This window comes from Ochotona curzoniae, unplaced genomic scaffold (assembly GCF_017591425.1).
Source record: "Ochotona curzoniae isolate NIBS_2020 unplaced genomic scaffold, NIBS_Ocur_1.0 scaffold_2587, whole genome shotgun sequence".
Taxonomy (NCBI): domain Eukaryota; kingdom Metazoa; phylum Chordata; class Mammalia; order Lagomorpha; family Ochotonidae; genus Ochotona; species Ochotona curzoniae.
The window spans coordinates 24423424-24442152 of record NW_024467096.1 but is presented as its reverse complement, the minus strand read 5'-3'; the positions used below and the strand labels follow the sequence as shown (position 1 = coordinate 24442152).

The following is an 18729-nucleotide window of genomic DNA, read 5'->3' as shown; positions in this document are numbered from 1 at the left end:
AGACTATACCATTTGATTTTGAATGTTGCACTTGTTCCAACAACTTGAATGTTGTTGGAAACGCTAATCAAATCAGGTGTCTGTTGCATATGGAATGAATGTTTATGTCTGCTGAGTAAGCTGAGTGCTTGAACAAAATAAAATAAGCATTTGACTAAATAAAATAAATGACTGAATAAATGTTTAACTAAAATAACATGCTTGCATTATTAAATGGCTTTTAAATACTTTCAAAACTTGTCAGTGTGTCTTGGCATCAATGTTCAGCTAAAATAAATGTTGACTTAATATCTTTGCAGTGTGTTTATGTGAGCATGTGCTAAGAGGTTTTGCCTTTCAGATTAAAGCATCACTTGCTTGCAGCCTGAGGATCAAGAAGATTATCTCATTTCAAGTCTTTCACAGGGTTGTGGAAGGAAGTGAGAGAGATGGCGTCCTTGGTCTTTGCCTTAACTTGCTCATTTTATGACATAGAATAAAAAGGCTTGTTATCAAACATTAAATGTGGACAATTTTAACTCCTTGGATGAAATAATTAATATGAATTTATTCAGCCTTGCAAATAAAATTTGAAAATTAATTGACCTGCGCAAATTTGTTACTAACCTCCTCTCTCCCAGTGCTTAACTTGTAGAAAAAGGAAGAAAATGAGCATTTGTCTCTGCCTCCCTCTCGGATGCCAGTGCTTTCAGATGTCTAGTAAAACAGTATCTATTCTCTGGTATGAATTTGTTATAATCTCCTGATATGTGACATGAGAAACTGATTCATTTGGGGACAGAACATAGACCTAGGATCGGTTGAAGTCTGTAAATTGAACCTAGATTTTAAAGCACCAAATAATGAAACTTTAGAGAATAGTTTTGTGATGGAACTATTATACTTTTAAGGGAAAATACTTAGATGAAATAACTGAGAAAAAAAATCCAGTGTTTAAGTTGAGTTCATTTTTGTCTATCTTATTCAAAGCTACTTAAAAATAAGAGGATATGAGAATAAAAACGAATACAGGCTTTAAGGCAACATGCTTGCTTCCCCATTACAAGTTAAATCGGGAAATTAAGAGCAGGAAATAAGACCCCAGGGCGATAGCTTACCAGTTTAAAGTCCTCACCTTGAATGTGCCACAATCCCATCTGGGCACTGGTTCTAATCCCAGCAGCTCCACTTCCCATCCAGCTCCCTGCCTGTGGCCTGGGAAAGCAGTCGAAGAGGGCCCAAAGCCTGGGGACCCGCATGGGAGACCTGGAGGAAGTTCCTGGCTCCTGGCTTCAGATCAGCGCAGCACCAACCTTTCTGGTCACTTGTGGAGTCAATCATCAGACGGAAAATCTTCTTCTCTGTCTCTCCTCCTCTCTGTGTATCTGACTTTGCAATCAAAATAAACAAATCTTTAAAAAAAAAAAAGAGTAGAAAATAAGAAGAGACAGAAATGAAGCTGGTGGCGTAAATCGTTTGCAGAACCTTCCGGGACACTCTGGGCTCAGCAGGTGAGAAGCAGGACCCACAGGAGCTACTCAGGAACTCTGTATTATTCTTGGAGCCCCAATCTTGGGTTGACCTTCTTCAAATTTTTACCTTCCATTTGGTCCCAGCCAAAGTTCCCAGCTATTCATTGAATTAGCCCAACCTCTGGCGCAATCTATCCTCTTTCCGTAAATAAACCATGTTTAATTCCATAGATGTAATTCACTAGAATCTAATGTTCAAAATATACCTTCCAAAGATTTGAAGAGGATATTTACTCTAATGTAAGGATGCCCCTCTTCTGATTGCCTTGATAAGTACAGCACATGTAAATAATGAATAAGCGATAGGAACCAAAGAAATGCAATAAAATGAAATTATTAAAGCATTTGATTGGAATAGCAATGGCAAGGACAGATACTAAAACTCAACTGGCAGCAGTAGCAGCTGTGTTTTCTGTGACTGCTGGAAAAAATAAGAAATGTAAGGGTTGATCAGAGCAGGATCAGTTTTACCATCTTAGAAATTTATAAATATATATATACAAAACATTTTATTCAGAGCTCCCTAAACAGGAATAACTTTAAAAATAACATGAAATATTATATTAGACATCACATTTATTTTAGAAAAATTGACAAATACATTATTTATAATTGTGAATTTTTGATTCATGTCATTCTTTTAGAAAAAAAACGTGTGTCAGGAAAACGGCTGGTGCTTGGATTGGTCATGATATTTGAGTGCGTAAGAACAAGAGTGATGGTGCAATGGCTATATCCTTGCCTTGCAAGTGCCAGGATCCCACAAGGGCGCCGATTCATGTGCCTTCTGCTCTATTTCCATTCTCGCTTTCTGCATATGGCCTAGACAAACAGTAGAGGATGGCTCGAAGCCTTGGAACCTGCATCTGCCTGGGAGACCCTGAAGCAGCTCCTGGTTTCAGATTGAGCTCAGCTCTACACTGTGGTCCTTTGGGGGAGTGAGCAGACAGACAGAAGGTCTTTGTCTCTGTATCCTCTTCTTTCTGTAAATCTGATTTGGCTTTCCAATGAAAATAAAATAAGTAAATCTTCAAAAAATGTTGCAAGCACAAAATGTAATTAGAGGCTACCTGTGTATTCATTGGTAGAGTAGAATGTGTATTGTGTCTGGGAAATTCACAGATGTTGCTGTTTTAAAGAAAGTATAGACCAGTCATTCTGCATTCAGGATGCCTGTAGAAGGGTAAGGCTAGATTCTATCACTCTTCCTTAAGAAACAAAATTGTGGAATAGGGCCCGGCGCCATGGCACAAGTGGTTAAGGTCCTCGCCTTGCACGCCCAGGATCCCATATGGGCGCCGGTTTGTTTTATCCCAGCAGCCCCGCTTCCCTTCCAGCTCCCTGCTTGTGGCCTGGGAAAGCAGTGGAGGACAGCCCAAAGCTTTGGGACCCTGCACCCGCGTGGGAGACCCGGAAGAGGCTCCTGGCTTCAGATAGGCATAGCATTGGCCGTTGTGCTCACTTGGGGAGTGAATCATTGGACGGAAGATCTTCCTCTCTGTCTCTCCTCTCTGTATATCCGCCTTTCCAATAAAAAAATAATAATAATAAAAATAAATCTTAAAAAAAAAATTGTGGAATAGTCTAGGTATCCCTGTGCTTGGGGCAGCCATTCAGTAAGTTTCAATGATAGAACATACTGTGAGTGTGAATTAATAGTGATTGGATGAATGGCTAAGAATGAATCTATTTTGACTTAATACCTTCAGAAGTACCAGTGTTCAATACCTGGATTTCACTAAAATTCTTGTACTCTTCAACCTAGTATAAAGTAGCTTCATTGCATTTCTTGATCTACTACTTACAAATATATATATTTTAGGCCATACTAAAGTTCGCCATGAAAGGTTTCAGGTTAAAATAATATTTCTGGGAGTCTTACTCGCAAGGATGATATCAAGAGGTAAAAGTACTACATTTTTGCCTCAAACAGAGTTCAAGTAAGCAAAATATTGCAATTGAGTAGGTTTTACAGGAAAACTCTCTTTTTATTTCTATTTCCAGAAATTTTAGTAACTCAAGATATTTATAATTAATGTTAAGCTTAGAGTTGCTCTCTTTGTAAATATCTATGCTGCCTTTCCGTTTTAATTGATTTTTACCCTTTCTGCTGTAACTGATTTTATCCTTTCTACTAAATTCTCAAAGTCAGATTTGAAACAATATAAGATAGTATTTAGAAAAAAACTTTATTATTAAATTGCATTTCTCTAATCTTTTGATAGATAATAAATTTTTTTCATTCTGTCATATCAAGATATAGAAGACGTTAAAGACTCAGTGTTTTGATCAGTGGCAGTTATGAGCTGTATATACACTTAACATGATTTTAAAGATGATATTCTTTTGTTTATTGATAGATTTTACCCAGGATATTGATATTTCTCCCACATTTCCTCATTCCCTGAATGTTTCTGTGTTTTTGAAAAATTAATCAAAGAAACTTAGTATAAGATCCTGAATTTGTTTTTAATGTGTCTACATTTTGTGTTGCATTAGTTTAAGTAACTATCACTTGTTTTGTATGCTAGCTCACTTTTAGGTTAAGAGATAATACTCTATCATTCTTTATTTTCCTGGGGGTGAGTGAATGCCAGAATAGGTCTCGATTCCCATGGTTTCATCAGTGCCTAGAGACCCTCCACCTGTTTGGACAGTGCCTAGGGACCCCTGCAGACCTCTGCAGTTGACAGAGCCCAGAGCCTTCTGGGTAGTCCCTTCCCCTGCAACCTCTTTACCTATCCCTGCCCACATTCATCTTGTGGTGATTCTGTAATAGTCCTGTAATGCTCAAATTCAGGACGTGGGGGAGTCATGTATGTTGTGGTGGGCTACACAGTACCACCTGGGAAATGTGCATGACAGCAATATTGACTGTCTAGTCTTATGATATGTAATAGATGCACATACCCAATAGACATATTGTTACTACCCCGAGGCTTGTTTTCCCTGGCTCTGCCTTACATAAGCCTGTGCTTGGATGTTGATAAACCAACAAACTCCACCATAACTGTCTCTGCACTTCTCTGTTGAGAATGCCATCGCCGCACCATGCTACCTTGGTGGGTGTCTATGGCCAAGACCCCTTGCATTTCCCCACAGGATGCATTTAGCTGTGTGGTTGTTCTCTGATGTTGATTGTAGTCATCAATGTAATTGGCATTTACAATTTTTTAGAAAGATTTGAGGGAGAGACAGAACTGGATAGAAAAAGGAAGAGAGAGAGAGAGAGACAAAAAGAGAGAGAACAGAATTTTCATTTGTTCGTTCATTCCCCAAATGGCTGCAAAAGCCGGCTCTGGGCCCTCCTGAAGCCAGGAACTTCATTGGAGTCTCTCAAATGATTGTAGGGTCCCAAGCACTTGAACTTCTTCCACTGCTTTACAGGAATCATCAGTAGAGAGATGAATCAAAAGTGAAGCAACCAGAACACAAACCAGCTCCTATGTGAAGCCGGTATCATAGGCACAAGCTTAACTCATTGTCCCATAGAACTGGCCCCAGGATATACTCTTAAAACATCTAACAATATGTTTTTTATGAAGAAATGAAGAATGTTTCTTCTATAAATATTGATATATTGTAATACAAATGGATTATATCCTATGAATCCATCTTTTTTAAATTAATTAATTTATTTTATTAATTGCATTGCATTTTGTAACACAGTGTTATGGGCACTGGGATTCCCCCAACCCCTCCTCGAACCCTCTTCCCATGGTGAATTTCTCCACCTTACTGTGTTACCACAGTTCAAATTCAGTTGAGGTTTTTTCATTGGAAGTATTTACCAAGCGTAAAGTCCAGTGTCTTATTATCCTGGGGGTTCAATGATTTCTTGGTGAGACCATCTCTGGTCTGAAGGTAAAGCCAGCAAAGTATCATCCCAATCAATTGAAGGCCCTGACGTAACATCAACAGCGATTTACAACCTTATGGCATTAATTGACATGGTATTGATTAATAGTATGTGGATAGGAAAATGCAATTGCTTAACTACATCCTGTGACTTCTTCCATACAGTTATCAGTTTAGATAAGTATATTTTTTTTTAGGATGGGTGTGCAGAGAAATCCCCCATACCCCAGTGAGGCGTAACTAATCTTTGTGTCCCACCTAGTGAGGCCTGTTTGAGGCAACGCTGGCCATTTCCTGTCTGATTCTAAGCTTTCCATGTTGTTGTCTGTCCATTCTAGATTTTTTGTTTGTTTGTATATTTGTTTGTTTTGAGGAGTTACTGAAGCAATCCTAATGGTCACCGCGAGGGAAGGTGGGGACCCAGAGCCAGGCAAGGACCAGAAAGAGCTCGCCTCCCTAGTCCTGAAGGAAGTTTATTATTCTTCTGTCTCTGCAGATCACTCAGGGCTTCTGGTTGTCGTTCCGATGAGGCTGATTTCTGTACAGCAGAGTTTGGACTTCTTCCATCCCCTGTAGAGGCTCTAGATGGGGGTGGGTGACCTCAGAGTTCTCAGTCTCCAAAGGCACTCCTATTCCCCGTGGTCTCCTTAGCAGTTGGGATGTAGTCCTTGGCGTCCATGTTGATGGTTCTTGGTGAGGATCTGGGAGTCTTCAGGGTTGGGATGCAAGCCTCCTCCTGACCTCCCGCTCCACTCTGGGGTCTCCCCCCTGCTCCATACGCATGATCTCCTGTTAAGAGGCTTTCAGGGTTGCTCCCGATTCCCCCCCTAATGCCTTTGTAGCTTTACTATTGTCTAGTGCCGACTCGAGTCTGTTGTCTATGGGTTATCAGATTTGATCCTGATAGGCTATATTTCACATTTTCCTCTCACTTTTTAGGGAGATGGAAGATTTCTCTGCATTCCCTCCCCATTACAGAGTAACACAGGGTATTAAGAGTGTTTTAGGTTTTACAGTTCTTTGATGTAGATGAATCCATCTTTTAAACTAATGGGAAAACAAAGGAAAATAATATAAACCCAGATTCATTTTAGTGACCCAAAATTGTTTCAAAAAATCAAAGAATTGCATTTCAATAAAATTCAAAATAAACCTAAGGCAAAAATGATTTAGCAGCAACAATATCTAGGGAAGCTTGATTCTGACTGGTAATTCTTCAATTTTGGTGAACATTAGCATCATAAAGGAGTGTTACAATACACAATCCAGGGCTACAGCCCCAGCTGCGTCCAGTATAGAACAGGGTGGAGCCTAGGCATCGACATTTAGAACAACAACCAGACTGCCTTTAATGCTAAAATTGCATGGACCATATTTTAAGGAGCAATTGATTTAGGATTGACTTTGGGTAGAGTATATAATAACAATTGAAATTATGTTTTTCAGAAAAATAATTTCAATTGTACCAGAAGATATCAGTGCCCAGGAGCCAATGTCAGTTCCATACAGATACAAGGGGATGCCGATTTTTTCATCAACCATCTTGGAGTTCCCACCGTGGAGTTTGCTTATGATGACATCAGAGCATTAGAGGTAATTGTTTCCAAACACCCAACAGACACAACACCCATTCACTCACTCACTCATTCACAATACACCACATGTACAGAATTTGATTTTTGTCTTGGTTATTCATCTTTCATACCAAATAGGTCATTAGAGAAAGTAGCTTTGAGAGTTATTCTTGTTCAAAGGTTTTGTAACGCTATTTGAAAACATCAGCTCTTTTCAATAGTGAATTCAATTTGAAAAGATTTATACTGTCACTCACATTTTCACAGTGTGTTTTGCAGCAAGATATTTGCAGTAGTTGGATTAACATCAAAACGTAATTGTAATCTTCAGTATTCACAGAACTAGATGACATATGCAATAGCTTTTCCTCATTGCCCAAGGGAAATGTGTTTCACATGTTCTATGTTAATGAGAACCTAGTGGATTAGCTACCCAAACTCGGTCAATGATTTTCCTTCCTAAAAAGACACTGCTTATTATGAAGACAGAGGGCTTTCTCCCCCAAAGAATAACAAAAAGGCTCGGTTCACGTTAATTAAGTCTCTGATCATCCATCTTTTGGCCTTCAATCTTTTGTATCTTCCTTGCAATTATGTCATAACAAACTATTTTTATGAAGGTCTAAACCTGCTGGAAATATTCCAAGTTTTTTCATAAATTGTCCCTAATTTATTGGGAAATATTTGAAAGCCTCTGGAACAGACTGGTTGAAGTAATTATTACTTTAACAAATTAAAGTCTGGAAGATTACATAAAGGCTTCTTTGCTCTTTAAATGTGAATATTTATGAAAAAAGAGTGCTTAAATTATGTTTGCATTGGCTCTTCTACACAACATTTCCAGTAACTTTGAAAATAACATATAGCCTTGCGATTCTCTCCGATCAGCTCTGCCTCCTGTCATTTCCGTTCACTTTGGCTATAATCATCTAATGATCACTGACAAGGGAGAACTTTTGGGTGAATTGATTGTGATGAAATGAATTGTTTGGTAATGCAAAATTAATTATTGTAATATATCTGTTGTTAAGTTTGAGTTTTCATATGCCTAGCACTATCCTTTAGCACTATTCTTTCCTTTATGCAGATTCAACGTAGACACTTTGATAAAAGTGGTATATGATTAACAGATGTTTAAGTGTAGGATGTTTTATTATCTTACTATCTCCCTGCCCAAGCCCATCCAACTTTTATTTATGTTACCAGGTTGATTATCACTCTTATTCAATATATTTGTTTCTGTCTGAGTTTCACCCCACTACTTGAGAAAGCAAGTCTGACATTGTGGTAAAAATCTCTAACATTTGCCAGGCAAATTATTTCATGCCTCCTGAGTTATTTTATGACTGAGATACCTTGGTACTCTTATGGAATCTGCTTCATAGAGCTATGGTGAGAACTGCTGAGTCTGTATGTGCAGAAGTCTGATACAACACTAAGTTTATGATAAGACCTCCACAATGGAAATTATCAACAAAATACTCGTCTGAGTGTACAATTCAGTGTATTGGTGGGAAAATTTCTAAGTTTTTTTTAGATGGCAGCACATCAGTGGAATGGAGGAACTTGTTACTAAGTAAAACAAGCAACAAAAGCTGATTAGGTTGGCAATGTGGGACTGAAGGATCTGTGAAGTTCATAGAAAATGTGGAAACAGGACGCCATGAAATACTTAGAATGAACAATCATCATTATGAAACTCCTCAAGTTAACATCAGCACAAAAAACATGACTTAGTGAGTGGAGCTCAGTTTTTAAAATGATGCACCGAAAGTCTAGTCCATCATCAAATTCATCCTATTGTATTTTTTCAAAAACAGTTAAAAAAGCCTCTGCTGTGCTGTGTAACAGATGAGCTTACTTATGTTGCCTTAGTGGGCATGATTTTTCAATGGATTTATCCCTTACAAAATTTTATGCTTATTATTACATAATTTTGTGTGAGTGAATATTTACTTTTGGTTTCTGTTTTAACCTATAATAGTCATTTTTGTATATCTAATCAGGTGAGTTATTATTAAAAGCCTCATCCATAAAGTAAAAAACAGTTTCTACTACATCAAATAGTAAACTATGTTAATAAATCATAGGTTTTCATAAACTTGTGTATACTTAAGTGGTTTTGTAATCTTCACAAATAATCTTTAGGGAGATAGAATGGTGAATTGACATCAGGAAACCTGAGTTTTCAAATTCTTACATGTCCATGCTGAATATTTTTTTCATTAGGTCTTGGTTTCCTTATCTACATCTAATTAAAAACTAAGTAGCACAAAGCTTCTACATCTTGATGATTTAGCTATTATTATTTACTCCATGCATGCTAAGGAAGAAACAGAATTTAAAGTCAGGTAACTCACCCAATGTCGCAAGCATAATAAATGGCCAAGACAGAAACCGACTTCCATTTGACAGTAAGTCTATATTACGAAGTATTAGAACAGAGGTTCCAGTTTGGAATCCTGAATGTCTACCAATGTATTTTGTTTGATCCGTTGAAAAATTCCATATCTGGGAATATATTAATTTTTGTTTGAAAGTCAGACTTTACATATAGAGAAGGAGAGGCATACGAGAAGAGATTCCTTCCATCTTTTGTTCACTCACCAAGTGGTTGAAGCAATATTCCCAGCTGAATCTGAAGCTGGGAGCCCAGGGCTTCTTTCTGAGCATCTGTGTGTTTGCAAGGGCCCAGGGCTTTGGGTCATCTTCTGCTGCTTTTGCAATCTGTTAGCAAGAAGCTGGATAGGAAATATGAACCCATGCCCTTACGGGATGCTGGTGCTAGCAGGTGTAGGATTAAGCTGACGTTATCCCCACATGCATGCTGTTTATCCAGGCATCTATCATGTTCATCACATGTTTATATCAAATGTTGGGAAATAATTGAGCAATAAAACCATAGAATGGAAGATTAGTTTGCTGTGGCATCATACTGGTCCAAATCCTATAGCTTTATAAATCAGTTTTAAAATTACATTGTTTAATGAATTAATTCTGTGATTAAACAATGGTATATCCAGCTGAAAAACAGAATTAAAATGACTATTTTCATGCAAATGCATTTTTAAATCCAAAAATAACTGCTTCGTAATACATTTTCCAACATACTTACAAGGCCATATAGTGACACTAAATACATTTATGAAGTCTGTTGTATTTGTGTTTTGCAAAATAGTATCTCTTCAAGATTTCCTTGGACATTTATAATGTTACCCTTTGAATTTACTTCCATATGTTTTGGCCTTTAAAATTTTAAAACTGATTATGACTCTGTTACATGACTCATGTCACGTCTGCGGTATATATATTCCAAGATCACAGTGAGGCTAGGGTTAGTAATACACACTTACATTTTCCTGTAAATACAGATATATAAAGCTTAGTGTATGAATTAGGTAAGGCAAGAGATTGAGTATTACTAAAACTAAGATGAACAACAACTAGAATAAAACACCATAATAAAATTGCCAACATCACTTCTGCTGGACCTCAGGTATTTATTCTAAAACAAGCAGAATGGATTTTCCTTAAAAAAGTAAAAAAGATAACCAAGAAAGCTAGTAATGTGGAGTAGTGATATTCAGTGTCTATAGCCGGGCCAACATGATGACTTTCATCTTTCAGGAATGGAACAGTACGGCGCAAGATCTTGCTACATTATCCACGTTGGCTAATAATTGAAAAAAATATATATAGGCACTTTTCCTTGAAAATTTGCATATGTAATAGTGCTAAACTGTAGCTCCCACAGGTAACTGAAACTGAAAAATGAAACTACTGATAAGGAAGTCTATTGTTTATTCAACAATTTTGACAACTGAGGGAAAAAATTCTAAATCACGGGAAAGTTAAGCCAGTGCCATAGAGACCACTTTTATAACCATGAGGGACATTTTGCATTCTATTCCATCATGGGAAATACGCCATTTTATTATATCTTTCTCCAAGTATTTCACTGGTCATATTCCCAGTAGTGACTTCCTATTTTTTATCTTTTCCTTACAATGTCTTTTTATGGTGTCATTTACATAAGACACCTTTTCCTTACCTTATTGTGGCAAAGGAACTCTAATTCTCCAATGATGGTATTTCACAAATGCAAAGCCGCCAATGAATCTATCACACGTTAGAATGATGTATGCTTATAAGATAGCTTTGTTAATTGCAACATCTCTAGTTGTAAGCTTCATTTAAATAAGGTTGTAAATTGGTAAACACCACTGCACCTGTTAGGAGAGGCATTCTGCACAGATTAAATACTATGCAGCAATAGCTGAACACGACACGGAAAGACAGATGTTTTCTGATTAAGAGTGCAATATTTATGACAGGCTGGTGGTCCAATGCACATTTCTTCTGTCACTTAACAGCTGTTTCTCATACTTTTTGTTCCAGATCAGTATATTTATTCTCTTTAGGGCATGTCAGAAGGTCTGTATTTCTTATTACATCAAAGGATTCATCCATGACCTGGCAAGCTTTGTACTAAACCATGAAGCTGTCGCCATACACTGTATTTAACCTTATATTTTTCGCTCTTTCTCTTGAAACATTTTATCTTTAACCTCATTTACCTCCATTATGGGGCAATGAGCATTTAAATGATAATGAGATAGAAGGACATTATTATAGCCTTTCTATAGCAGAAACTGTGGTGCCATTGTTTCAGAATCATTCAGTTAACCAGGAACAGCAACCCAACTATTGCAGTTATTTCACAACGCTTGTTTCCTCATTTAAACATAGATGACTTTAGTATCAGTTCTGATTATGACATTGGAAATGTATGGCAACATGCACAAACACACACGTGTATGTGTATGTATTCACATATATGGACCTAAAACTGAGGTGATGTTGTAAAATTTTAAAAGTATACTGATATAATAAAACATATTTCTATTATATACGTGTATATATACAAATTATACATTTGTGTATACATGTTTTTGAGCATTGTAATTCATACTACAAGAATTTGTTGCATACACCTTGTTCTGTAGAATTTATTATTTGAAGCTTATTCAGTGTGTTATTTTTATGTTAAAAGATAGTGATTGTTCAAAAGTTCATTGACACATATTTTCTTAAGGAAGCAAAATAATGATGCTTAGTTCTGCATACGTTGTGATATTTTGCAGCCTCTGATAGGACTTGCTTCATACTGATGGCAACAAAACTTGTATGATGTCACTGAAAATGAGAATTTTACCTTTTATACTTGAAATATGTGCAAAGTGAAAAGGAGGGAGACAGTTCTTCCAGATTGTTTCTGACTCATTATCCTTCCTTGTAACTTAGAGAAACTTTATAATATAGTATCAAAATATATACTGTTTTCAGCATCAAATTTGCTTCATTTGGTGAAGCTCTGAATCATTATTTAAAACCATCTTCCTTGTTTAATAGTACCATTTTTCTTAATAATAGAGCTTTTGTTTGTATAAATAGTATATGCAGTGATTTAACATTATAAAACCAGAGTGAAGGGGCCAGCATTTGGTCTAGTCTGAACGATGCTTCTTGGGATGCCCAGTTATTGATCATAACACCTAGGCTTGAACTGTGGCATCACCTCCAGTTCCAGCTTTCTGCTAATGTGCACCCTAGGAGTCAGCAGGGACTTGAGTTGTTTCTATTCACCCATTAGACAAGATGAAATTCCAGGCTCCTGGCTGTGGCCTTCGCTATTTAGAAATCTGTGATAAAAACTGTCTGCTCTCTGTCTCTGCTTATCAAATAAATAAAATGATCACATATGAATTGTATTAATTCACTTAAACACCTTGCTTCAATCTTGAATATTTAATCATTCATGTTAGTGATATTTAGATGGAATATAATAAACCTTAAAAGAAATGCCATATTTTATAAAACAAAAACAGATTTTCAAACACCAAAACATGAAACAGTGACATTTTCCATTTTTGTAAATCTCCACTATGATGATGATATGAGAGAATCAGACTTTCATATCTATTTCTGTGACATTTTTATAACATTTTGGGGGGGCAAAGAAGAAGAGAATCTATTTTTCTTTGATGTTATACTGAAATATATCAAGTATTAGTCATGTGAGTTAGATTCAAATATTAGTGTCAGTGTAAAATCTGGATCTATATTAAAATTGTTATCTCATGTATACTTGTAACTAAAGAATTGAAATGGGAGCGGAAAAAGCCTGTTAGGGCCCTAACATTACCAAAATACTTTTGATTTTGGACCCCTTTATTGCCTGTAGCACACTTGGAGAAATACAGATTTGAGGAAATGATTTGGTTAAAGTATCACCTCGCTTTTTCGGCGGGAGCACCTGAGAAAGTGATAAATTTTGCTACTTATTCAAGGATTTGAGCTGTGATTCTATATAAATGTTTGTGTGTTTTTTCTGGTCATCTTTGGGTGTTACCATTCCATCCAACTGACAAACAGCAAGGAGTAGAGAACGTGACACTCACGAACAGTGGCTCTATGATGAACTCTGCCTCTTAAAGGCATTCCTTCAGAGGAGAAGGTTGAACTGCAATGAACAAATCAACACTTACAGGGCAGACTTAAAAAGCTTTGATTGTACAGTGTCTGTCACAGGAGGAGTGCTATTCACCTTGCTGTACACTTCCAAGAGTCTGAGGAGTAAACACAAGAGATTGAAATATGAGACAGATATTGAAAGAAATAAAAATAATGGACAAACTCTTAAGACTCAAATGGGTAATTTAAAAGAACATACTTCAAATTGCCTAATATTTTGAAATTGCTACAAGGAGGATGTATTTCCCCTAGCAGCGATTCTTGCTTAGAATCCTAAAAAATGATATTTGTATTGAATGAATATCATCATTGCATTAAGATATGTATTATATATCCTGTATTTTCACTCCAATATTTTTCAGTAGCCATCTTTTGATCATCCTGTTTATGAGGCAATGAATTTCATATTAAATCTTTTGATTATTCTACTCACAAGTGGGTTTCATGCTAGCTCATGACTAATAAATGTGGCATAGTCAATTCAAGAATATTGGGCAATTTTGCTGTGATTTATTCAGATATAATTTATTCAAACTCAATCAGTTATTGAAGCAGCAGGTATTACGTGCTTACTGCGATCCAGGTTATGTGAGAAATGCAAAGATAAACAAAACATAAACATAGAGTGAAGGTTCTGTCCCTCTCAAGGGTGCAGAACTTCTTTTTTTCTTCTCTGCTAAGGGTCACTTGGATGTTTATGACAATAATCATAGGTCATAAAAATTACCAAATTCACCATCAGCCTGTTAAAGGTTCATTAACTTTCAAGTACAATCTGCTATTGTCTTGGCAGTGCCAGCCCAAATTATTTTTCTGGGCATTGATGGGCAAGGGCCAGGCAGTCCTTACACCTGCAGTAGTGGACATGTCTAGATTGGGACTGAGACACTAAACATCAAAGAAAGTTTAATAAATGTAATTTTGATTGGCTCCTGCTTAACCAATTTTCAGGATTAGCTCACTAGGCTGAAAAAAAATATGTTGAACAATCCTCAAGAAAGATCGAATCACATCATAACAAAATACGTTATAGTATGCATCTCTACTCCAGAATAAGACAAAGACTCCCAATGAAACTGCCAAATTTTATTTAGAAACCTGTGAACCCTTGATACTAGGTTTTATACCATTGCCTATACTCACAATATCATGATGCACTTAAATAGCAGAATATTGGCCTCGTGAGTGTTGCTGAAGGATGATACTGTTGTGACAATATTGGGGGGGGGGAATGTTGTAAGGGCAAAATGTGGAAGGAGAAAGGGGGGAACCCCTATAATTATCAAACCATATGATAAAAAATACTCATAATATGAAAAATGCAAAATAAAAGATCAGGCCTGAAGTATTGCACGTTTGTGTTCTCTAAGCAGAGATATGCTGATGCTTGCCTTGTGTTTGCCAGGAGTTAACTATATTCTCAAAATCATATATGCTACACATTGAATTTTTATTCTTGATTACTCATAGGTCTCTAATTTCAATATACATTACATTCTCGTTTCTCTTTTTGCTATTTTTTGAAGTAGCTTTAATTCATATCATACCAACCAAATATGTCAGCCTTTTAGTATTAGGTAAGCAACAGCTGTCGAGTTATAATTCTATACTGAATTTTAAAAGTCCCAATAAGCAGAGCATTCACAGACTTAGAAAATAAGATATGCATCAGTGAACATTGTCTTGTAAGAATCTGTGGATGAGCAATACCTCCATTGGAGAATTTTCTTTCTGAGAGAACACTGTAATAAGAATTTAAGAGCAATCTTTTTCTGAGCTCTGTCAAACTGTTATTTTGTTGGCATCATTTAGCATGGACTAACGGCCTCCTCATGATCCAAGCGATCACTTTGTTAGCATCCAATCTGAATTTTGTTTCTCCAGTCCCAATTCTGCCCTTGTCCTTTATTACATCTTCAACTGTATAGATCTTATTCGAACATCACTGAAAAGACTGCTATTTTTTACTATTTATTTCGAGAATCCTTCTCTTCTTACATATTTCTGAGGAAATACACCCAGTTATGATGAGAGCAGTATTATAGTAAACAACTTCATCAAATACCCTTAATACCAGTTGATATGAAAATAAAATAAATTGTCATACATTTATATAATAGAAAACTGTTGAATAGTGAAGGTAAAGCCAAATAGAAATAATGTACAAAGCATCATGTGGAATAATAAAAAAAAAAGTACAAAAAAGAAAAAAGTATAATGAGACTCAAATTTATTAACAAGAAGTAATGCTAACAATATTTTCATAATTTATACGTTCTGTTCCAAAACAAGGTCAATAATTTGATTCTAACCTAAAAATTTACATATTCAAACACTATAGGTGAATAGATGAAAAACATTATAGAAAAAAACATGATGAGATCAAACTGCTACAAACATAAGTGATCCTAAATTTGAAATGAGAGGAAATCATAGCTTTGCTCTTCTCTTATTTTCTTGGTAGTTTTCTAAGTAGTTTGAGGCATAATAGCTTTAATTTTCTGCATTATTCTATCTACATTTTTCTTAATTTCATTTCCATGTTAATTTTGGAAGATGAGATAGATAAATTTGTCTGTTCTAATTTCAGGAATAATGTCCTAATTTCTTTCAGTAGAATATTTTTATATCTGAAATGATTTTGAGTACTAATTTAGTTAATTTGTGATGTGAAACCGACATGTTAAGAGCAGCGCTGGTAGCAATATGCCCAAACTACTAACTCCAGGAGAAAATGGCATATCTGGATGTCAGTTCACAGGGGATGGTGACTACGGCCACCAATGCCTTTTATTTTCCAGGCTCCAACCTCCACAACTTTTGGTCTCATTTTAATGACTTCTGAAAATTCAGTTCTTCTGCATCTATTTTCTGGCTTATGTATACAGAAGGTTATAGCTTTTTTTTTGTTCTTGTGGCTGACTTTCTTAGCATAGGCAAATTATTCAATGTAACCTACACAGAAAGACACAGCAATTATAAAGTCTCATAAATGTTAAAAATTTTTAAAAATGGATTGAAGCAAAGGCCCTGGGGCTTCTGAAGCTTACTCTTGTTCCCTTCTAAAAGTTCTGGCTTTGGTACAGATTCTCTGGAGGGATACAGGTTGCCTTCAGTCTCCTTTTGTTATGCCTTTGTCCTTCTGATTTAAAATGAAAAGAGATAATTCTGCTGTGAGAGAACACGGTCTTTGTCAGCATTCTGATTTCAACAGTCTCTTGTCAATAGCTTTAGCCTGATATTATTCGAACACAATTTTCTCTTATCACTGAGGAACATTTTAAATCTAAATGATGTAATGTTTGTGCAGTCCTGAAAAGTAGGCAAATGCAAGAAAAAAAATAAGCTGTAACTTTATATACGAGGCCATTTTCAGTTCTGTAATTCAGTATTTTGTTATTTTTATTCAGTGTGATTCTTAACAGAGAATTAGAAACTTTGCACATACTTCAGAATTTCTTCTTTGCGACTCACGTATTCATATGGTTGTGGTCATTGTTAGAGTTGTGCTTCACAATAATGGATATTGAAATCAGAATTGAAACAATTTGGAAAAGAAAATTGCATCTATAGTGAACAGGTACAGACACTTTTTTCATGTCATTTTCCCTTAATCAGTGCAGCATAAAAATCAAGTGTATTATCAAGAGATTGATAACATTTGCATAAAAATATGCACATGTTTTTGTTCTATTTTTAAAATATCTATTTATTTATTTTTAAACCAAAGTCACAGGATGAAATGGAAAAACAGAGAGAAAATCTTTCATTTGGTGCTTCGCTACCCCAATAGCCTCAACAGAGTGGGTTGAAGCAGGAACTCTGTTCTTCTCCTTTCCCAGCGCATTAGCAAGGTACTGGATTAGAAGTAGAGTAGCCTGGTCTCAAACAAGTGCCTGTGTGAAATGCTGGTATCACAGGTGGTGGTTTAATCTGTGGTGACACAAGGCCAACTTCTCATTCCACTTTTACGTGAACTTTTTAATGTGCCCTCAAATTTTCCAAAATATCAAGTTTCAAGGGGGCATAGATAGAAGTTCATTGTTGTCTCAAAATGATGGATCTTCAGTTAAGCAGACAGTGTCTTAGAGGTATACCTGTAATCAAGAACTCAATTTAGCAGAGTTTCCAAGCAAAGGAATACACAACTGAACTTTGAAAAGACCGAGTACAAGCTTCAAGTGCAAACTCATACCCATCAACCGCATTTAAGAAATTATATTACTGTGAAAGGCTTATAGACCAGTGCATGTTTGTTATGAGCCAAAATGATTATATGTGTACACACAAAAAATTTTGAACAAAGAAACATCTTTTTAGGGTTTTTTTGAATGTTAGAATTTACACATTTGAATTTCAATCCGAAAAGTATAAATTCTTAGCTACAGCATTTGAAAGTAAATAGAGGGCCCGGCGCCGTGGCGCAGTGGCGCAATTCGTTAAGGTCCTCGCCTTGCACGCCCAGGATCCCATATGGGCGCTGGTTCTATCCCAGCAGCCCCGCTTCCCTTCCAGCTCCCTGCCTGTGGCCCCGGGAAAGCAGTCGAGGACAGCCCAAAGCTTTGGGACTCTGCACCCACGTGGGAGACCCGGAAGAGGCTCCTGGCTTGGACCGGCATAGCATCGGCGTTGCACTCACTTGGGGAGTGAATCATCGGACGGAAGATCTTCCTCTCTGTCTCTCCTCTCTGTATATCCGCCTTTCCAATAAAAAAAAAAAATAATAAAAATAAATCTTTTTTTTAAAAAAAGAAAGCAAATAGAGAATATTGGTAAAAATTTAGTCAAAATTAATTCAAATTTCTTACATCCTGTTTCTAATGAAACAACATACTGAAGTGTGACTTGCCAAACAATGACAACATGTGACATGAGATTATAAAATATTACGTTAGAAAACTAACCAATTCAATTCTGTGGTTGAAACATACAGTTTACTTGCAGTTCCACATTTGCAAAGTGCATGAAGAATGTGTGAGCATACGTTTTATCAATGATTTGATAATTGTTTGGAACTGTCTCTCTGCCACTTATAATTAAATGTTGATCCTGTTAGATCTATGTTTTTCCTATTTATTTAAGGTAATACTAACTTGCCTTTCCATATTTTAATACGCAGTAGTGTGTTATATAATTGTGCCATGTTAGTTTGGTATTTTACTTGCTGATTATTATCTCTTCTCATTTGTAATTATACTTTCAGCATTTTAAGACTTGGTTCGTGTTTTTCTGTTTCTGGAGTAAAACTGTAG

The 18729-nt window shown here is 36.3% G+C and overlaps 1 protein-coding gene across 1 annotated transcript in view; it reads left to right on the top strand.

Annotated features, from left to right (window-relative positions):
• NAALADL2 (N-acetylated alpha-linked acidic dipeptidase like 2) overlaps positions 1-18729 on the top strand; it is a 630278-nt gene that overhangs the window by 442165 nt on the left and 169384 nt on the right. Inside the window, exon 10 of the mRNA XM_041002590.1 lies at positions 6816-6962. Coding sequence (XP_040858524.1) covers positions 6816-6962 — 147 coding nt within the window. The remainder of the gene's footprint in view (positions 1-6815; positions 6963-18729) is intronic.